General features: G+C 44.1%; 1 protein-coding gene across 1 annotated transcript in view; it reads right to left on the bottom strand.

The window, feature by feature from the left end:
• TEX14 (testis expressed 14, intercellular bridge forming factor) overlaps window positions 1-22,799 on the bottom strand; it is a 125,353-nt gene that overhangs the window by 25,719 nt on the left and 76,835 nt on the right. Inside the window, exons 19-24 of the mRNA XM_070735410.1 lie at window positions 21,190-21,312; window positions 15,080-15,203; window positions 12,195-12,276; window positions 9,785-9,847; window positions 7,987-8,108; window positions 2,021-2,220 (exon numbers count right to left, since the gene is read on the bottom strand). Coding sequence (XP_070591511.1) covers window positions 2,021-2,220; window positions 7,987-8,108; window positions 9,785-9,847; window positions 12,195-12,276; window positions 15,080-15,203; window positions 21,190-21,312 — 714 coding nt within the window. The remainder of the gene's footprint in view (window positions 1-2,020; window positions 2,221-7,986; window positions 8,109-9,784; window positions 9,848-12,194; window positions 12,277-15,079; window positions 15,204-21,189; window positions 21,313-22,799) is intronic.

Genomic DNA, 22,799 nt, shown 5'->3' with positions numbered 1-22,799 from the left:
TGTGGTTGAAGCTGCAATAGCCGTTGCCAGGAAGGATGTTGTAGCAGATCATTTTATGGGCTTGTTCAAAATAAGGAAATATTGGGAAACAGTACAAAAATGGATTGAAGACAAACAGACAAAGTTGGAGGAATTGAACTTTTTGATGACTCTCACTCTGTCAAAGAGTACTCATATCCAATGGCCAAAGTCCTAGAGCCCACTGCAACAACATTGCCAAAAAGGCTTTAAGAGTTGTTAACCTCATCCTTCGCAGCTTCTTCTCTGGTGACATTGATCTGCTCACCAGAGCATACAAAACATTTGTCAGACCAATCCTAGAATACAGCTCACCTGCATGGAACCCGCATTGCATATCTGACATCAACACAATTGAGAGTCCAGAAATATTTCACAAGAGTCCTTCGCTCCTCTTCCCGCAACGAAATACCTTACTCCGCCAGACTTGAAATTCTTTGATTAGACAACTTGCAACTCCGACGACTCCGTTCCAACTCAACTATACAGTAGTTCATAAAATCACATACCAAAATGTCCTACATGTTAGCGACTACTTCACCTTCAACCGCAACAACACACAAGCACGAAATAGAAACATAGAAACATAGAAGACTGACGGCAGAAAAAGACCTCCTGGTCCATCTAGTCTGCCCTTATACTATTTCCTGTATTTTATCTTACAATGGATATATGTTTATACCAGGCATGTTTAAATTCAGTTACTGTGGATTTACCAACCACGTCTGCTGCAAGTTTGTTCCAAGGATCTACTACTCTTTCAGTGAAATAATATTTTCTCACATTGCTTTTGATCTTTCCCCCAACTAACTTCAGATTGTGCCCCCTTGTTCTTGTGTTCACTTTCCTATTAAAAACACTTCCCTCCTAAACCTTATTTAACCCTTTGACATATTTAAATGTTTCGATCATGTCCCCACTTTCCCTTCTGTCCTCCAGACTCTACAGATTGAGTTCATGAAGTCTTTCCTGATAGGTTTTACGCTTAAGACCTTCCACCATTCTTGTAGCCCGTCTTTGGACCCGTTCAATTTTGTCAATATCTTTTTGTAGGTGAGATCTCCAGAACTGAACACAGTATTCCAAATGTGGTCAAATAGATTCAAACTCAATGTAACTGCCTGTTAACGACTACTTCAATTTCAACCGCAACAACACACGAGCACGAAATCGATTTAAACTCAATGTCAACCGCTCCAAACGTGACTGCAGAAAATACGACTTCAGCAACAGAGTCATCAACGCCTGGAATGCACAACCTGACTCTGTGGTTTCTACACCTAACCCCAAAACCTTTAACCTTAGGCTATCTACAATTGACCTCTCCCTCTTTCTAAGAGGTCTGTAAGGGGCGTGCATAAGCGCACCATTGTGCCTACCGTCCCTGTCCTACTGTTCTATTGTCTTCTATCCTTACTTTTTTTCATTACTTATCTAATGTTTTATTTGTACAAATTACCATTCTATAATTGTTTGTCAGGGACCGCCTTCTGCTGCACGAATCCCAGCGACCAGTTAGGTCCCACAGAGTGGGTCTTCTCCGGGTCCCGTCAACTAAACAATGTCGCTTGGCGGGACCCAGGGGAAGAGCCTTCTCTGTGGTGGCCCCAGCCCTGTGGAACCAACTCCCCCCAAAGATTAGAATTGCCCCCACACTCCTTGCCTTTCGTAAGCTGCTTAAAACCCACCTCTGCCGTCAGGCATGGGGGAATTGAGACCCTCTTCCCCCTAGGCCTTTACAGTTCTATGCATGGTATGTATGTATGTATGTTTGGGGTTTTTTTTATATTAATGGGCTTTTAATTATTTCTAACATCAGACACTGCTTTATTGTTGCTGTTAGCCGCCCCGAGTCTCCGGAGAGGGGCGGCATACAAATCCAATAAATAAATAATAAATAAATAAATACAAAAAAACCCTAAAAACTTAAACCAGAAACCAGGGGTGGTTGGCAGTGGAAAACTGAAGACACACAGTTGTGTGATTTCCTGAATCTACTTACAAGTTGCACAAGCTGTGCAGCTGATGGATGTGGGGCCGCAGGTATTTCTTCTATCCTCACCCCTGTCGCACAGGGCGCAGGAAACGTAGTGACTCCCAACAAGGAGACGTCATGCGTAGCCCAAGAGGACGTATCGATGGTCATCACACAGTAATCCTTGTATTTTGTGACGGTGGAGGAAAACATCGGTGGTGGATTTACTGGGAAATAAAGGAAAATAAAAAAGAGGGAGAGAGAATGGAACCATTTTTAATTCAGTCTTTCCCCCCCTCTCCCACGCACAATTTATTCCATCGAATTTTAAATCTCCTTCCAATTCACCTTTTGGAGAAGCGGGGTGGATACAAATTACTGCCAGAGAAGAATTGTTGAAATTCAATGTAGAGAAAAGCAAAGTCTTACATTTGGGCAAGAAAAACCAAACGTACACATATGGGCTGGGTGAAACCAGGCTTAATAGCAGTACAGTGGTACCTCTACTTACGAACTTAATTTGTTCCGTGACCACGTTCTTAAGTAGAAAAGTTTGTAAGAAGAAGCAATTTTTCCCATAGGAATCAATGTAAAAGCAAATAATGCGTGCGATTAGGGAAACCACAGGGAGGGTGGAGGCCCTGTTTCCTCCCAGGAGATTCCTAGAGAGGCCCCACAGAAGCTTCTCCCCACCTTTTCCAGCCCTGTTTCCTCCCAGGAGATTCCTAGAGAGGCCCCACAGAGGCTTCTCCCCGCCTTTTCCGGCCCTGTTTCCTCCCAGGAGATTCCTAGAGAGGCCCCACGGAGGCTTCTCCCTGCCTTTTCCATCCGTTTCCTCCCAGGGATTCCTAGAGAGGCCCCACGGAGGCTTCTCCCTGCCTTTTCCATCCCTGTTTCCTCCCAGGAGATTCCTAGAGAGGCCCCATGGAGGCTTCTCCCCGCCTTTTCCATCCGTTTCCTCCCAGGGATTCCTAGAGAGGCCCCACGGAGGCTTCTCCCTGCCTTTTCCAGCCCTGTTTCCTCCCAGGAGATTCCTAGAGAGGCCCCACGGAGGCTTCTCCCTGCCTTTTCCATCCGTTTCCTCCCAGGGATTCCTAGAGAGGCCCCATGGAGGCTTCTCCCTGCCTTTTCCAGCCCTGTTTCCTCCCAGGAGATTCCTAGAGAGGCCCCATGGAGGCTTCTCCCCGCCTTTTCCATCAGTTTCCTCCCAGGGATTCCTAGAGAGGCCCCACGGAGGCTTCTCCCTGCCTTTTCCAGCCCTGTTTCTTCCTAGGAGATTCCTAGAGGGGACCCACGGAGGCTTCTCCCCACCTTTTCCGGCCCTGTTGCCTCCCAGGAGATTCCTAGAGAGGCCCCATAGAGGCTTCTCCCTGCCTTTTCCAGCCCTGTTTCTTCCTAGGAGATTCCATAGAGAGGCCCCACGGAGGCTTCTCCTCGCCTTTTCCGGCCCTGTTTCTTCCCAGGAGATCGCTAGAGAGGCCCCACAGAGGCTTCTCCCTGCCTTTTCCGGTTACAGTTTCGGAGGCTCGTGTTTGTAAGTGGGAAATGGTTCTTGAGAAGAGGCAAAAAAAACCTTGAACACCCGGTTCTTATTTAGAAAGGTTTGTAAGTAGAGGCGTTTCTGGGTAAAGGTCCCACTGTACACATATAGACTGGGTGAAACCAGGCTTTATGGCAGTAACTGTGACATGGACCTTGGAGTCGTGATGGTTTTGCACCACATAGGTGAGACTGAGGATACAGATAGACCACCAAGTGGCCTCAAGGACTCTCTAAAAGGATGCAAATGACCACTGTCTGCAAGAAATATAAATCATTCCGTTCCCCACCGTCCGGTCAGAACCGAAGAAGCTTCTTGGATGAGAAGCAGAACATCTTCAAAGAAAAAATAACCACCAGAAAGTCCAGTTGCTTCTTGAAAAAGGCTGCTTTGGAATGGCCAGTCACTCCTGCCGCCCATTTTATTTATTTATTCTTTGTCCAATACACAATACATATGGAAGAGAATAGACATATATAAAGATAATATGTAAAATAGAAGAGAAAATATATGAGGAAGTAAATATATATATGACATATAGGAAAGACAATTGGACAGGGGACATTAGGCACACCAGTGCACTTATGTACGCCCCTTACTGGCCTTTTAGGAACTTGGAGAGGTCAATCGTGGAGAGTCTAAGGGAGAAATGTTGGGGGTTAGGGGTTGACACTACTGAGTCTGGTAATGAGTTCCACACTTCGACAACTCGATTGTTAAAGTCATGTTTTTTACAGTCAAGTTTGGAGCGGTTAATATTAAGTTTGAATCTGTTGCATGCTCCTGTGTTGTTGCGGTTGAGGCTGAAGTAGTCGTTGACCGCTAGGACGTTGCAGCATATGATCTTGTGGGCAATACTTAAAAACCCTGCTGTTCTGTTCGGAAAAACTCCCTAATCTTATGTTCCCGGGTCTATTTGACCCGGACTGCAAATTGATCATTTTAGGTACTTATATTTGGTCTTTTTGAAAGCTTTTTTCACCTGGAAACAAGTTTGAACATTTCTGCACACAATGGAATGAAAATTGAACTGAAGAAATTAATCCTTATTGGTTTATTTTGCACATAAATGTGCCTCCCCCCCTGTTTTTGTGAAAGTTTTTTCAATTTATGGATAGTTTTGCTTGCAAAATCCATTCTATTTTACTAAAGTTGGTGTGGGATTGGTAGCTTGAACAGTTCTGCACACAATGATATGAAAATTGAAATGAGAAAAGTAAATCTTATTGGTTTATTTTGCTGATATAATGCATGCACCCCCCGTTTCTGTGAAATAGTCTTCACTTTATGGATAGTTTTGCTAGCAGAATGCATTCTATTTTGCTAAAGTTGGTGTGGGATTTGTAGCTTGAACATTCTGAACATAATGATATGAAAATTGAACTGGAAAAATTGATGCATATTGGTTTATTTTGCACATAAAGTTATTTCAATTTATATAAAAATTATGCTGTTAATTTCAAACTTACATACTTTTTTTTAGTAAAATGGATTTCTTTCATAAAATTAGTTATCTGGCTACAATGTGGTTGATTTTCAAAAGGATATTCCAAATATTTCTAGACAAATATGTATAACAAGTGACAATAATGGCACACAGCAAGGCCGGGGGGGGGGGCCCTTTGTGGGGAAAATAAACCAATAAGAACCATTTTTTTCAGTTCATTTATATTTTTCTTATGTTCAGGATTGTTCAATTTAGTATATCAAACCTTTTGGGGGGAAATTCCTTAGGGATTTGTAGCCTTAAAAAATATAAATTGACACAAAATTCAGAAAGGATGGGGGGAGGGGCTTTTTGATCAAAATAGAAATATAAGTCTCAATTTTTCCAGTTCAATTTTCATATCATTATGTTCATAAATGTTCAAACTAGTTTTCCAGTTGAAAAAGTTTTCAAAAAGACCAAATTCAAGTACCTTAAAAAAATCATTTTGGTCCGGGTCTATATGACCCGAACAGACTAAACGTGACTTTTTTTTTGCCCAGAAAAAAAATTTTCCCCCACCCCCACAAATATTTTTTGATGATCAGCATTGTTAAATTGAGTAAATGAATGCCTAAGATTTTAAAGAATATTTCGGATTTGGAGCATAAAAAAATAAAAAGTGAAAATGGTTGCAAGCATCCGAGGGGGGGGGGAGGCCTTATTTCTGATGTTAAAAAAACAGTAAGAATCATTTTTTCAGTTCATTTATATTTTTCTTATATTCAGAAATGTTCAAGCTACCAATCCCACACCAACGTCAGTAAAATAGAATGCATTTTGCAAGCAAAACTATCCATAAATTGAAAAACCTTTCACAAAAACGGGGGGGGGGCACATTTATGTGCAAAATAAACCAATAAGGATTAATTTTTTCATTTCAATTTTCATATCATTGTGTGCAGAAATGTTCAGACTACTTTCCAAGTGAAAAAAGTTTTCAAATTGACCAAACATAAGCACTTCAAATGAAGAGTTTTCGGTCCGGGTCGTATGTGACCCGAACAGAAGATTTGTGACTTTTTTTGCCCAGCAAAAACTAAGCCCCCCACTCCCCCAAAAAAATTCTCATAGAGAGAACCCCTGAAATGATGAAAAGTCATGAAATTTCAAGTTTCAGATATGCAGGAAATTTTTTTTACAGGGACTCAAACTTGGCTTCGGGTCAAATAGACCCGAAACAGAACAGCAGGGTTTTAGGCGCCGTAGTTCTACGTTCGGAGATCTCTTGTTCTATTGCAGTGGTCCTCAACCTTGGGGTTGGGACTCCTTTGGGGGTCAAAGGACCATTTCACAGGTGTCGCCTAAGACCATGGGAAAAGACAAATTTCCTATGGTGTTAGGAACCAGAGCTTCTATTCTGGCACCTTGGAACATACAGTATGTGGAAAACCATTTCAATATGAGCCAGCCATGTGCAGCAGCTACCAAAAAAAGCCAACACAGTTCTAGGCTGCATCAACAGATGCATGGAATCAAGATAACGTGAAGCATTAATACCACTTTATAAGCCCTTGGTAAGGCCACACATGGAATACTGCATTCAGTTTTGGTTGTCACAATGCAAAAAGGATGTTGAGACTCTAGAAAAAGTGCAGAGAACAGCGACAAAGATAAAGGAGTGTTTATGCATATGTTTTGGGAATGCCTGATAGTGCAGGAATTTTGGCAAAAAGTGCAAGAGGACATTAATAGAATGCTAAACATACAATGGATAATCACTAAGGAAATGGCAGTACTAGTTAAAAGCAATGCGATGGGAGAATTTAGAGAAATAAAAAAAGCAGCAATAGAAAGCGCTCAGGCGGTAATAGTTTTGGGTTGGAAGGATGCGACCAAATGGACAATGCAAAATTGGTATAGGTACATGGTGGACCATATTCAATTTGAAATTATAGATAAAAGAATTAGGATAATGAAACTGAATGGAGACAACTGATGGGACGGTGGGACAAGGTAAGACGATATATGATGAGTAGAATCCGAGACCAAGCTACAAGAAATAAATTGGAATCATTCTATAATATGTAAATAGATATATTGCTCTTGGGTCAAAGTGGATTATATAAGAAACACCCCCGATTGGTGGTGGGGAATGTGTGTGTGTCGGGGTGGTGGGCACATTTCACTATGCACTGTTTTATATTGTGTGTATATTAAACTTGTTAAAAATTAATTAAAACATTTAAAAAAGAGAGAGAGAAGAGTGACAAAGACTATTACGGGACTGGAGGCTGAAACATATGAAGAACGGTTGCAGGAACTGGGCATGGCTAGTTTGATGAAAAGAAAGACCAGGGGAGACAAGATAACAGTCTTCCAACATCTCAGGGGTTGCCACAAAGAAGAGGGAGTCAGACTACTGTATTCTCTCTCTCTCTATCTTTCTCCCTCTCTCTCCCTCTCTCCTTTCTATCTCGCTCTGTCTTTTGCTCTGTCTCTGTGAGAACGCCTGCCACGCTTCTCCTGCAGCCCCCTCGCTGACAGCTGGGACGAAAGGGCTCTCAGCTAAGGGACTGCGAGAGGGGCGGGGCAGGCATTCTCAAAGCGCTCAGAGCGGCTACCGGCCGAATGAGGAGGATGAGAAGCCATAGCCGCCAGCGCTCCTGCAGGAGGACCCGTGCCCCAAGAAAGCCGGTGAGAGGGGTGGATCGGGTGGGTGGGGAGTAGCGGCAAGGGGGCCGGAGGCACTGGGGGGGCCGGGGGCAGCCGACATTCAAAACAATCTTTGCCGGCCTCTGCACTTTCGTCGCTCCCCGCCCCCAACGTCAAGCCCAGCTCCTTGCGCAGCCTTGGAATAGGGTGTGCGGGGGTAGTTTTGGCTGTCCATAGCCAAAAATGGTGTTTTTACTTCCACATCTCTACTTCGCAGAAATTCGACTTTCGCGGGCAGTCTGGGAACGCAACCCCCGCGAAAATCGAGGGATCACTGTATACTGTTGCTGCTTCTGCAGGCCTTTGACTTACCGGGGCTAAGAGGGGTGCTGGTCAGTACTGGGGAATTAGACTTTCTGGGAGTTTTCACAGCTGATGTCATCGAGAAATCTTTGCAGATGATGCTCGATATTTCTTGAAAACCTCCAAGGGATCTGGCCAAAACGAAACAAAAAGCATGAGAAGCCGTCAATCAATGGTTTCTTGTCTGTCCAGAAACGCTGGACTCCAGTCATCCTATCATTTGAGACTTTTCTTCCCAACAACTCAATCGTTCTCTCCAAACACTCATGATGAAATAGAGCCCTAATTAACCCGATTTTGCTATGAGACAATCTGGAAGGAGGTTCAAATCCTGGTAAGGGTATGGCTAGCTGATGAGAGCAAAATATTTATTTATTTATTTTATTTTATTTTATTTATTAGATTTGTATGCCGCCCCTCTCCGTAGACTCGGGGCGGCTCACAACAATAACAAAGACAACGTAAGAACAAATCTAATAATTTAAAAAACACTAAAAACCCCATTATTAAAAGCAAGCATACACACAAACATACCATGATAGCTTGAAATAGATCTAGTCTCCCTTCCTTTTCATTATCAGCAAAAATATGTCTTACACACACACACACGCACACGCACACACACACACACACACACATATTTATATTTGGAAGTAGTCTAATTTGAAACTTTGGGATAGATTTGATTTAAGGCACCGGGCTGGAAACTAGGAGATGTTGAGTTCTAGTTCTGCCTTTGGGCCAATCATCAGGAGATGGTGAGTTGTAGTCGCATGGATGAAAATCAGGTGGGTCACCTCAGGCCAAGTAGCAGGTGACTGTGAATTCTAGCCCTATGTTAGGCATGGAAGCCAGCTGGTGACTTTGGGTCAATCAACAGGTGATTGTGAATTCTAGTCCCGCCTTAGGTATAAAGTCTAATTGGGTGACTTTTGTCCAATATGGATGGATGGATGGATGGATGGATAGATAGATAGATAGATAGATAGATAGATAGATAGATAGATAGATAGATAGATAGATAGATAGATAGATAGATAGATTAGACGATTAGACAGATAGACAGACAGACAGATAAGGTAGATAGATAGATAGGTAGGTAGGTAGGTAGATAGATTAGACAATTAGACAGATAGATAGATACAGACAGACAGACAGATAAGGTAGATGGATAGATAGATAGATAGATAGATAGATAGATAGATAGATAGATAGATTAGACGATTAGACAGATAGACAGATAGATACAGACAGACAGATAAGGTAGGTAGATAGGTAGGTAGGTAGGTAGGTAGGTAGGTAGATAGATAGATAGATAGATAGATAGATAGATTAGATAGATAAAGAGAGAGAGAGAGAGAAAGAGAGAGAGAGTGTGAGTGTTGTGCCTTAGACACAAAAGCCAACTGGATGGCTTTGGGCAAATCACCAAGCGACTGTGAGTTATAGTCCCACCTTAGGCATGAAAGACAGCTGGGTGACTTTGGGCTAGTCTTTCTCTTTCTCTCAGCCCAACCCACCTCACAGGGTTTTTGTGGGGAAAACACGAGGGGGAAAGAGGATGAAGTAGATTAGCCAGCTCGAGTTATCAATCAAAATAATAAACGCAGTCAATCAATCAAACAAATTTGCAAAACTCCAGAGAACAACGGCATTCACAGGTGCAAAATTGGGTCATAACCAGACTCCCCAGGCCAAATCGCCCTTTTCCTCAATGGAGTGGCCTGTCACACCTGCGTTTTCCGTGTCTCCCCCCCTCCCTCCCACTGCAACCAGCTCAGCCCCAAAGCAGCGAAACAATCCTTACGCATCTTCTGCTCCGAAGCCTCTTGGGGGCTCACCGAGACTTCCGTATTGCGCTGCTCCAGGGCTGCAGGGGAATAAACACAATACAAGCACTTATACTGACAGTCTCAAAATAGGTGAACAGTGTGGTCGGGCAGTAGGATGCTTGGCTGCATAGCTAGAGGTATAACAAGCAGGAAGAGGGAGATTGTGATCCCCTTATATAGAGCGCTGGTGAGACCACATTTGGAGTACTGTGTTCAGTTCTGGAGACCTCACCTACAAAAAGAGATGGACAAAATTGAACAGGTCCAAAGACGGGCTACAAAATTGGTGGAAGGTCTTAAGCATAAAACGTATCAGGAAAGACTTCATGAACTCAATCTGTATAGTCTGGAGGACAGAAGGGAAAGGGGGGACATGATCGAAACATTTAAATATGTTAAAGGGTTAAGTAAGGTCCAGGAGGGAAGTGTTTTTAATAGGAAAGTGAGCACAAGAACAAGGGGACACAATCTGAAGTTAGTTGGGGGAAAGATCAAAAGCAACATGAGAAAATATTATTTTACTGAAAGAGTAGTAGATCCTTGGAACAAACTTCCAGCAGACGTGGTTGGTAAATCCACAGTAACTGAATTTAAACATGCCTGGGATAAACATAGATCCATTGTAAGATGAAATACAGGAAATAGTATAAGGGCAGACTAAATGGACCATGAGGTCTTGTTCTGCCGTCAGTCTTCCATGTTTCTATATAAAGGCAGCCGTGGACTTAACGATAGTAATGGAGCCCAGAATTATAGTTTTATGGTGGGCCGGTCGTTGCATGAAGTCAGCACTGACTGCGCCCAATGTTACAACCTTTTTCGCCGCAGTTGCAAAGTGAACACCGCCGTCATTTAGCGCAGGGGTCTCCGACCTCGGCAACTTTATGACTTGCGGACTTTCAACTCCCAGAATTCCTCAGCCAGCGTGCACCTAAAGTTGCCAAGGTTGGGGATCCCTGGTTTAGTGGATCCCTTGTCCACAATGGCGGTTTTCGCTGGAAACCAAACTACTGTATTTTTGATGCGCCTTTTTTCTCCCTAAAAGAGGCTGATAATTTGGGCGCATCTTATACTCTGAATGTAGCTTTTCCCCCCAGCCCTAACTAGCTGCTAATGATCTTTCCAGCTCTTACCTTGCAAGTTCTTTCATTGTTACTCTCTGTGAATAATGTTTTCCAAGCCCTAAGTCTTTGCAGGATTTGTTCCATTACTCTAACTTGATCTGAGTAAGTTTCTTTCCAGCCCTAACCAGGTGCTAACAATGTTCCCAGCTCTTTCCAGCTTGCAAGCTCTTTCATTGTTACTCTCTGCAAAGAATGTTTTCCAAACCCTGTCTTTGTAGGGTTTTTTTTTTACTCTTTCTGTCTTTCCCTTACCTTCATTTTGTCTCTATCTCTTTCTTTCTCTCTCTTTCTCCCTTGCTCTGTCTCTTTCTGTCTCTCCCTTTCTCTGTTTCTGGTTGTCCCTTTCTCTCTTTCTCTTTCTCTCTCCCTCGCCCTTTCTGATTCTTCCTCTCTTTCTCTCTTTCTGCCTCTCCCTTTTTCTTTCTCTCTCTTTCTCTCTTTCTGCCTCTCCCTTTTTCTTTCTTTCTCTCTCTCTTTCTCTCTCCCTGTCTTTCTCTTTCTTTCTTTCTCTCTCCCTTTTCTCTGTCTTTTTCTTTCTCTCTCTCCCTCTGTCTTTCTTTCTTTCTTTCTTTCTCTCTCTCCCTGTCTCTGTCTTTTTCTTTCTCTCTCTCCCTCTGTCTCTCTCTTTCTCTGTCTTTCTCTTTCTTTCTTTCTCTCTTCTCCCCGTCTCTCTCTTTATCTATCTTCTGGAGGCGGGAAAATGAATGAAAAAGAGGCTGTTCCCGCCTGTTTTATGGCCTCCTGGGGCATCTTTGCGCCCTGTTTTTCACCTCCCCCGCTTCCAGAATATCTTTGTGTGACAAAATTGTTGGCCTTGCCTTTCAGTTCTAGCCTGCAAAGGTAAGTGGCGCTCGGCCAAAGGATGGGCAGGGCGATGTGGGCAGCCTCATGGTCCTGTGCAGGCTGGGTTAATGGCTTGGGCAGGCCATAGTTTGAGGACCCATGGATTACGGGGTCATTAAAAGAAAGACAATTGTTAGTAACACAGTGTGAAATTTCATCTATTTATTTATTGCTCTGTTGACTTTTATTATTAGGAACATTTATGCTCTGTCTTTCATGAAAACGGTCTCGAAGTGGTTGTGAAATAATTCTACAACTAACGAGAGCTTTGGTAACCGAAGACAAAGGACAAACTGAAGGGAATGAGGTAAAAAAAAAACAGAAGCAAATGAAGCCATGAAAATAATGTTAAAATTTTAGTGTTAAAAAGAGAAAATTCATTGAAGTTTCTGCCTAAATATTAAATAAAAATTCCTACCCGTTTGCAGACATAAGCATGTCTCTCCTTGGCAGGTTGTCATGGCTATATTCCGTACCTGTCCCATAGGAAAACTCTTGTCCTACGGAATGTAAATAGAAACACACTCAGAGAACTTGAAATAAAGATGAAACCGGGGAGAAAATGCATTTATTTTATTTTCTGTTTTTAAAGAGACTTCTCCGTCTGCTGCACAATCTCTTATTGGTTTGTGTGTTATTTCGATTTCTAGGCCGCCCTTCTCCGGAGACTCAGGGCAGCTTACAACATAAAAAATAAATACATAAATGCAGCATAGTAGAAATTGAAGTACAGTAATATGTCGTCTTACGAACTTAATTGGTTCCGGGAGGAGGTTCGTAAGGTGAAAAGTTCGTAAGACGAAACAATGTTTCCCATAGGAAACAATGTAAAATAAATTAATACCTGCAAGCAAAAAAAAAATCGCAAAAACGGCCCTCTGCTGGGCACCGACGCCCGGCTGTCAACTTTTGAAACAGCCGGGCGCTTCTCAGCGTTCCCCTGAACGCCGAACCCGGAAGTTCGGCAAAAGTTCGGGTGGCCGCCGAGAAGCCCCGCCGCCCGGCTGTCACTTTGCCAGAAGAGCCAGAGAGCTGTCGGCCAGTCGGGAGACTCAAACAGAGGTGGGGAATCCCAGTAGGGAATTCCATGGGCGGAGCTTTGACGTCACAGAGACGTCCTTCCTGGAGTCCACATTTCAGCCGGCCAGGAAGGATGTCTTCGTGACGTCAAAGCTCCGCCCATGGAATTCCCTACTGGGATTCCCCACCTCCGTTTGAGCCTCCCAACCGGCCAACAGCTCCGCAGCTCTTCTGGCAAGGTGACAGTCGGGCGGCGGGGCTTCTTGGCGGCCTTACGAATCCGAACGCCGAACCCGAACTTCTGCCAAACTTCCGGGTTCGGCGTTCGGGGAAACGCTGAGACGCCCCCTGGCTGTTTCAAAAGGTGACAGCTGGGCGGCGGGGCTTCTCAGCGGCCTCCCGAAGCCGAACCCAGAAGTTCGGCAAAAGTTCGGGTTCGGAGTTCGGGGGAACACTGAGAAGCCCCCCAGCTGTTTCAAAAGGTGAAAAAAGTTCATAAGAAGAGACAGAAATTTTCCAAACCCCGGGTTCGTATCTCGAAAAGTTTGTATGACGAGGCGTTCGTATCATGAGGTACTACTGTAATTGAATCCTGCATTCAATTTTGGTCGCCACGATGGCAAAAGGATGTTGAGACTCTACGAAAATGTGCAGAGAAGAGCGACAAAGAGGATTAGGGAACTGGAGGCTAAAACATATGAAGAACGGTTGCAGGAACTGGGCATGGCTAGTTGAATGAAAAGAAGGACCAGGGGAGACAGGATAGCAGTCCTCCAGTATCTTCCAGGGGTTGCCACAAAGAAGAGGGAATCAAGCTATTCTCCAAAGCGCCTGAGGGTAGGACAAGAAGCAATGGGTGGAAACTAAAAAAGGAGAGAAGTAACCTGGAACTAAGGAAAAATTTTCTGACAGTTAGAACAGTTAATCAGTGGAACAGCCTGCCTCCAGAAGTCCTGAATGCTCCAACACTGGAAATTTTTAAGCAGCTGTTCGATAACCATCTGTCTGAAATAGTGTAGGGTTTCCTGCCAAAGCAGGGGGTTGGACTAGCAAACCTCCAAGATCCCTTCCAACTTAGTTGTTGTTGTTATTTATTTATTGTTAGAGTTGAAAGGGACCATGAAGGCCATCGAGTCCAACCCCCTGCCCAAGCAGGAACACTATAGCACATCAGTCAAGTGGCAGTTCAATCTTCTCTTAAAAATGTCCAGAGTGTTGGAGTTCACAACGTCCACTGGTAGGTTGTTCCCTTGGTTGATCGCTCTGACTGTCAGGAAGTTCCTCCTTATCTCCATGTTGAATCTCTCCTTGGTCAGCTTCCAGCCGCTGTTCCTCATCCGGCCCTCTGGTGCCCTGGAGAATAAAGTGATCCCCTCCTCTCTGTGACATCCCCTCGTATACTTGTAGACTGCTATCATGTCCGCTCTGGCCCTCCTTTTCTCTAGGCTATCCATGCCCAGTTCCCTCAGTCTCTCTTCGTAAGTCTTGGTTTCCAGTCCCTTAATCATCTTGGTTGCTCTTTTTTGCACCTTCTCCAGAGTTTCAATGTCTCTTTTGAAGTGTGGTGACCAGAACTTACTACTACTACTACTGTTAGGACCAAGGACTCCACAGACATCCTCTTCCTCCTTCTCTCAAAACCTTGTCCCTTCTAGCACTGATGATGTTACCTAGCTTGGTAATGAAATATCTGCAAGAAAGCAACCTGGGTCAAATAACACCAAGGATTCCAATTTCTCCCTTTGATCATCAATGCTACACCAGAAAAACCAAGCGTTTAAACTTATTTTTGGAGAATCCGTTTTTTAATTTCCCCATCGCTCTCAGCCCAGGTAGCGCCCGGCTTACTGCCATAATCGAGCCCTTATTTCCACTGCTAAGTGAGACAGCTAAGTGAGTTCTGCCCCATTTTACAACTTTCCTGGTCTCAGTTGTTAAGTGAATCACCGCCGTTGTTAAGTTAGTAACACGGTTGTTTAAGCGAATCTGTCTCCCTTGTTGACTTTCCGGGTCAGAAGGTCACCAAAGGGGATCCCCAGGGACCCAAGGACGCTGGAACCGTCATAAATGCAAATCACCAAATCAAGCGGATGGATTTGGATCCGGTGACCACGGAAATGTGGCAAAGGTCGTATGTGTGAAAAATGATCATGTCATTTTTTTCAGTGCTACTGTAATTTCAGACACTAAACAAATGGTTGTAAATTGTAAATTGAGGACTACCTGCAATTAAGAGAACAGGATGAGTTATTATTTCACACACAAGTACAAAAATATCCTTACTCTGCCTTGAATTGATGGGACATTCTGTCTGACCCCAGTTTCCTTGAGGCGTTTTCAAGTGTCCAGAAATTTCCTCTGTTCTTCCTAGAATATTGTCTTCCTCCTCTTCCTCGGCCATTGAATGCTAGAAGGATAAATTAGAATTTCTCAGCAGTGAAAAAACTGAGTTGTCTCAACAAAGCTTCAACTTGGAACGCAATATGACTTATTGTTCATATTTTCATTCTTATTTACTCAACGTGAACTTCGTTACTTACGGTCTGGCACAATGAGCTCTATGCAATATTAACACAAGCTATTTTGGCACATAATCAATCAATCAATCAATCAATCAATCAATCAATCACCTCAACCTAGCTTTCTCCATTCGCCAATTCAGGAGTCCTTCAAATGAGGAGTTGAAAGAACCCAAACAGGCTTCAGGATACATTGAATTACAGATTATAGCATCAAATAACTTCATAGGAATGCCTGGTAGAAATCTCAGCCCAACACATTTTACAGGGTTATCACTGTAGAGAGAAAAGGGAGGAGGAAGAAGTATTGATTATGCTCATTGTCTGGAGTTATTTGTAAAAGGAAGGAAGGAAGGAAAAGAGAGGAGGGAAGAAGAAAAAGAGAGGGGAGGGAAGGAAGGGAAGAAGGAAAGAGAAGGGGGGAGGAAAGGAGGTAAGGGAGGAAGGGAGCTAGAGAAGGAGGGAGGGAGGGGGAGAAAGGAGGGAAAGAGGAGTAAGGAAGACAAGGAAGGAAGGAAAAGAGAAGAGGGAAGAAGGAAAGAAGAAAAAGAGAGGGGAGATAAAGGAGGGAGGGAGGGAAGAAAAGGTAAGAGAAAAGGAGGTAATGGAGAAAGAGGAAGGGAGCTACAGAAGGAAGGAGGGAGGGGGAGAAAGGAGGGAAAGAGGAGTAAGGAAGGAAGGGAAAGAGAGGAGGGAGGGAAGAAGGAAAGAGAGAAAAAGAGAGGGGAGATAAGTGAGGGGGGAAGGAAAGAGAAGGGGAGAGGAAAGGAGGTAAGGGAGGAAGGGAGCTAAAGAAGGAAGGAGGGAGGGGGAGAAAGGAGGGAAAGAGGAGTAAGGAAGACAAGGAAGGAAAGAAGGAAGGAAAAGAGAGGAGGGAGGAAGGAAAGAAAATGGGAGAGGAAAGGAGGTAAGGGGGGAAGGAGGAAGGGAGCTAGAGAAGGAAGGAGGGAGGGGATGAAAGTAGGGAAAAAGGAGTAGGTAGGTAGGTAGGTAGGTAGGTAGGTAGGAAGGAAGGAAGGAAGGGAAACCCTGTATGTTCAAACTCAAAGACTCATCTGCTATAATTTCTATACTCTCTAGTGTCAACCCCCAACCCCCAACATTTCTCCCTCAGACTCTCCTCGATTGACCTCTCCAGGTTCCTAAGAGGCCAGTAAGGGGCGTACATAAGTGCACTGATGTGCCTTTCGTCCCCTGTCCAATTGTCTTTCCTTTCCATTTTATCATATATATTCTTTCCTTCCCACCTACTTCTCTTCCTCTTCACTTCCTATCTTTTATATATCACTTAATGTCTATTCCCTTTCATATGTATTGTATATTGGACAAAGAATAAAATAAAATAAAATAAAAATAAAAATAAATCTAAGGAAAAAGAGCAGCTATCAAGTGGGGTGCAAATAAAGGATCCCCTGGATTGGGAGACCTAATAACTGGCCAGGACCAACCCTAGACCACGAGATAACCCAACATTTTAGCTTCTTGGCTGGTTCCTAATATGATCGAATTGCTTATTTGTACCTGGACTGTCATTAAGTGTTGTACTTTATGATTCTTGCCGATGAGAGCATGTGCCCAAAGACAAATTCCTTGTGTGTCCAATCACAGTTGGCCAATAAAATTGTATTCTCGTCCTCGGAGAGGGGCGGCATACAAATCTAATAAATTATTATTATTATAATTGTTGTTGTTGTTGTTATTCTTTTCTATTCTATTCTCTGGAGCTCTCCAAGGTCCTGATGGTGGGCAGTTTACGGGCAAAGAGTCACCCAGCCTTTCGTTTTCTCTCTGGGAACTCTCCAGGGTCCTGAACACAAGGACATGGATATAGCTACTGCCTGACCCACCACAATTTCTGATGCTAAGCATGTCAGCTGTTAAGTGAGCTGCCCCTGATATCGCAGCCTTTTTGTCGCAATTTTTAATTGAATCACCTGTAGCTGTTCTGTGGATCATGTGCTCATTAAGTAGCATCCCTTATTGAACCGCACCGCAAGAAGGATATAATGGAACTGGAAAAGGTGCAAAAAAGGGCAACAAGAATGATCAAGGAAATGGAGCCCCTCCCTTAGGAAACCAGGTTGCAACGCCTTGGTCTCTTCAGCCTTGAAAGACGGCGTTTAAGGGGTGACTCGATCGAAGTGTATAAAATCATGCATGGGATAGAAAAGGTGGATAGAGAAAAATTATTTTCTCTATCACACAATAGTAGGACGAGGGGGCCCTCCCTAAAGCTCATAGGTAAGAAAGTGAGGACAAATCAAGGGAAATATTTCTTCACCCAGAGGGTCCTTGGTTGATGGGATTCACTTCCAGAAGTGGTCGTGATAGCTGTCAGCCTGGAGAGCTTCAAGGCAGGATTAGACAGATTCAGGGATGCCAAGTGTATTGGTGGTTATTAAAACGGATGTCCATGTGCCGCCTCTATGTTGGGTGAGGCAGGCAGGGTTCCCTTGGGTCCCATTTGTTGGGGGTCAGGGGAAAAGGAGGGTCTTGCCTTCTCTTTCTGCTCAAGATCCCCATGGACAATTGCTGGGCCACCTTGGGACACAGAATGCTGGACTCAATGGGCTTTGGCCTGATTGAGTATGTTTTGTTCTTATGTTCTTATGATTTTGCTTCTTGGAAGGCAGCTGGCACGGGGATTCTGGGAATTGAAGTCCACAGGTACTAAAGTGACCTAAGCACCAGAGCCAATTGTAACATCATTGCCAAAAAAGCATTAAGGATTGTTATTCTAATCTTACGTAGCTTCTTCTCCAAAAACATTGAATCAGAACTTACAAAACTTTTGTCCAACCAATTCTAGGATACAGCTCACCTGTATGGAACCCGCATTGCATATCAGACATTAATACAATTGAGAGAGTCCAGAAATATTTCACAAGAAGAGTCCTTCACTCCTCCGCTCACAACAAAACACCTTACCCCACCAGACTTAAAATATTGTGATTAGACAATTTACAACTAAGTCCCCTCCGATCCGATCGAACAGTAGCTCATAAAATCATATACCAAAATGTCCTTCCTGTTAGGGATTACTTCATCTTCAACCACAACAACACACGAGGATGTAATAGATTCAAACTTAATGTAAAAGCTCCAAATTAAGATTGTAGAAAATACAACTTTAGCAATACAGTGATCCCCTGAGTTTCGCGATCCCGATCATTGCGAATCGCTATATCGCGATTTTTCCACCCGATGACGTCACTCCCTTCCTTTCTCATCTTTCTTTCTCTCTCTCTTTCTCTATCTTGCTTCTTCCTCTCTCACACTCTCTTCCTCCCTCTCTCATCTCTTTCTTTCCTTCTCTCTCTTTCTCTATCTCTCCCCCTCTTGCTCTCGAGCGGTGGGCAGCACCCAGGGAAGGTTCCTTCGGCCCGCCCACCAGCCTGGGCAACGGGGAAACCCCATCTTCGGCTCCTCGCTGCTGCCGCGCTGTAAGCGAGCGGCAAGCGAGCGGCAAGCGAGCAGCCGGGCGGGCGGGCGAACGGGCAAGCGGCAAGCAATCTTGGAGTTTCCCCTTTGCCTGGGCGGCGCCCAACAGCTGATCTGCTCCGCAGCGCGGCAGCAGCGAGGAGCCGAAGATGGGGTTTCCCCGTTGCCTGGGCAGATTCCCCGCCGCCCACATGCAAACTCCACCATCTGCGCATGTGCGGCCATGGAAAAAGGGGCGCGCATGCGCAGATGGTGTTTTTACTTCCGTGCCGCTACATCGCGAGTTATCGATTATTGCGAGGGGTCTTGGAACGGAACCCTCGCGATAATCGTGGGATCACTGTAGAGTGATAAAAGCCTCGAATGCATTACTTGACTCTGTGGTTTCTTCCCCAAACCCCAAAATCTTTAACCTCAGGTTGTCTACAGTTGACCTCTCCCCTTTTCTAAGAGCTCAGTAAGGGGCGTGCATAAGCGCACCATGGTGCCTACCATCCCTGTCTTATTGTCTTATTTTCTTCCTTTATCATTACTTTCGACTTATGTTATGCTTATTAAAACTAAAATCCAATTCTTGTTCGACAAACAAACAAAATAAAGTGACCATAATTGCCCACCCTGGCTCAGAAATTCTGGGAATTGAAGTCTACAGGTTTTTAAGTGGCCTTAGCTGCCCATTCCTGACTCAAGAATTCTGGGAGTTGAAGTCCACAGGCTGTAAAGTCGCCATTGCTGCCCAACCTTGCTGTAGAAGGCGTCGGAGCTCTTCCAAAGGTAAGTGAGGAAGAGGAAGGTGTTTAGCCTGATAGGTGGGGTGGGAATCAGATATGAGGGAGGGGGCATCCCACTCCTAGTAGAAATGGAAATAGGTATATTATTATTACTATTATTATTATTATTATTATTATTATTATTATTAATTGGATTTGTATGCCGCCCCTCTCCGTAGACTCGGGGCGGCTAACAACAATGATAAAAACAGCATGTAACAATCCAATACTAAAACAACTAAAAACCCTTATTATAAAACCAAACATACATACAAACAAACATACCATGCATAAATTGTAAAGGCCTAGGGGGAAAGAGTATCTCAGTTCCCCCATGCCGGACGGCAAAGGTGGGTTTTAAGAAGCTTACGAAAGGCGTGGAGGGTAGGGGCAACTCTAATCTCTGGGGGGAGTTGGTTCCAAAGGGCCGGGGCCGCCACAGAGAAGGCTCTTTCCCTGGGGCCCGCCAAATGACATTGTTTAGTTGACGGGACCTGGAGAAGGCCAACTCTGTGGGACCTTATCGGTCGCTGGGATTCATGTGGTAGAAGGCGGTTCCGGAGGTATTCTGGTCCAATGCCATGTAGGGCTTTAAAGGTCATGACCAACACTTTGAATTGTGACCGGAAACTGATATGGGGAGGAAGCGATGCACAAGACATCTTATGGCAGGGCTAAGGCAAAGTTGGCTCTTCTAGGACTTGTGGACTTCAACTCCCAGAATTCCTGAGCCAAACATGCTAGCTCAGGAATTCTGGGAGTTGAAGTCTACATGTCAGAAAAGAGCTAACTTTGCCTGCCCCAGTCTTATGGGGTGGAGGAGGCCTGGGGGGGGAGTTGGGGCAGGTTGTCCTGACCTATAAAGCCCTTCATGGCATCAGACCAGAATACCTTTGGGACTGTCTTCTGCCGCACGAATCCCAGCGACCGATAAGGTCCCACAGAGTTGGCCTTCTCTGGGTCCCGTTGACTAAACAATGTCGTCTGGTGGGCCCCAGGGGAAGAGCCTTCTCTGTGGCGGCCCCGGCCCTCTAGAATCAACTCCACCCCAGAGATTAGAACCGCCCCCACCCTCCTTGCCTTTCGTAAGTTACTAAAGACCCACTTATGTCACCAGGCATGGGAGAACTGAGATACCCCCCCAGGCTTATACAGTGCTGTGTTGTATGGTTCCAATGTTGGGTTTTAGAATGTTTTTAATATTAGATTTGTTACACTGTCACTATTTTGTTGTTGTGAGCCGCCCCGAGTCTAACGAGAGGGGCGTAATACAAATCTAATAAATTATTATCATTATTGCTATTATTGTGTTGGCCCTCCAAATGTCTCCCCCAGACCTGAGTCACTAGCGCTCCTCTTAATGACCTGCCCCGAGTCTTCGGAGAGGGGCAGCATACAAATCTAATAAATTAAATTGAATTTGCACAACAGCATGTGAAATTGATTGTCAGTCAGTGTTGCTTCCTAAGTGGACAGTTTGATTTCACAGAAGTTTGATTTACTTGGAGTTATATTGTGTTAAGTGTTCCCTTTATTTATTTATTTTAGCAGTGTATATTGTTGCATTTACAATGTTGTACGCCGCTCCGAGTCGCCTCGAGAAGGGTGGCATTGAAATCAAATAAATAAATAAATAAATAAATAAATAAACTTTTTCACTTACTTCCAATTCTGAAGGCTCTTGAGCAAGAGGGCTGCCCAACATATAGTCGGTGTCTGCCGTGAAGAAATCCTCGGATGCGTTAAGGGACAAAGATGGTGAATAGGTCGCCTCTTCCAGCAGCTCCTGCAAGAGAGACGGGAATTAAAACGGTACCTTACACAGAATAAGATAGGAAGGAGGAAAATATTTTATTTTGTTCCCGGCCCCATATCTGTTTAGAATAGAATAGAATTCTTTATTGGCCAAGTGTGATTGGACACACAAGGAATTGTTATTTTAGATTTTAATATTAGATTTGTTGTTGTATATTGTTTTTGTCACTGCTGTAAACCGCCCCGAGTCTGCGGAGAGGGGCGGCATACAAATCTAATTAATAATAATAATAATAATAATAATAAATAAATAAATAAATTGTCTTGGTGCATATACTCTCAGTGTACATAAAAGAAAAAGATACATTTGTCATAAATAATGGGGTACAACACTTAATGATTGTCATAGGGCTCAAATAAGCAAAAAAATCTTAGGATACAAGCAACAGGTTACAGTCATACAGTCCTAAGTGGGAGGAGATGGGTGATAGGAATGATGAGGAAAAAACTAGTAGAAATAGAAGTGCAGACTTAGTAAAAAGTCTGACAGTGTTGAGGGAATTATTTGTTTAGCAGAGTGATGGCGTTTGGGGGAAAAACTGTTCTTGTGTCTAGTTGTCTTGGTGTGCACTGCTCTGTAGCGACGTTTTGAGGGCAGGAGTTGAAACCGTTTGTGTCCAGGATGTGAGGGGTCACTAAATATTTTCACCGCCCTCCTTTTGACGCGTGCAGTATTCAGGTCCTCAGTGGAAGGCAGGTGGGCAGCCATTGTTTTTTCTGCAGTTCTGATTCTCCTCTGAAGTCTGTGTCTGTCTTGTTGGGTTGCAGAACCGAACCAGACAATTACAGAGGTGCAAATGACAGACTCAGTGATCCCTCTGTAGTTTAGTGAATATTCCACCTTTCCTTTGAGACTCCAGACAGTTTATTTATTTATTTATTTATTTATTTTATGTATTGGATTTGTATGCCGCCCCTCTCCATAGACTCGGAGCGGCTAACAACAGTAATAAAAAACATCATATAAATCCAATACTAAAACAACTAAAAAACCCTTATTGTAAAACCAAACATCCCTACAAACATACCATGCATAAATTGTAAAGGCCTAGGGGGATAGAGTATCAGTTCCCCCATGCCTGACGGCAGAGGTGGGTTTTAAGGAGCTTACGAAAGGCAAGGAGGGTGGGGGCAATTCTAATCTCCGGGGGGAGTTGGTTCCAGAGGGCCAGGGCCGCCACAGAGAAGGCTTTTCCCCTGGGCCCCGCCAAACGACATTGTTTTGTTGACAGGACCCGGAGAAGGCCCACTCTTACAACCTCAATTAGGATCAGAACTTCTCTTGCTGAGTGAGACAGTCATTAAGTGAGACACAGCCGATGTTGTAACATTTTCCGGCACAATTGTTAAGCCAATCGCCGTTAGGTGAACCACGCGGTTGTTAAGTAAATCTATCTCTACTTAACCGACACATTGAATTTGCTTGTCGGAAGCCCAAAATTTCCATCGTTAAGCGAG

This window comes from Erythrolamprus reginae, chromosome 1 (genome assembly GCF_031021105.1).
Source record: "Erythrolamprus reginae isolate rEryReg1 chromosome 1, rEryReg1.hap1, whole genome shotgun sequence".
Lineage (NCBI taxonomy): Eukaryota > Metazoa > Chordata > Lepidosauria > Squamata > Dipsadidae > Erythrolamprus > Erythrolamprus reginae.
This window is presented reverse-complemented; position numbering and strand designations above follow the sequence as displayed.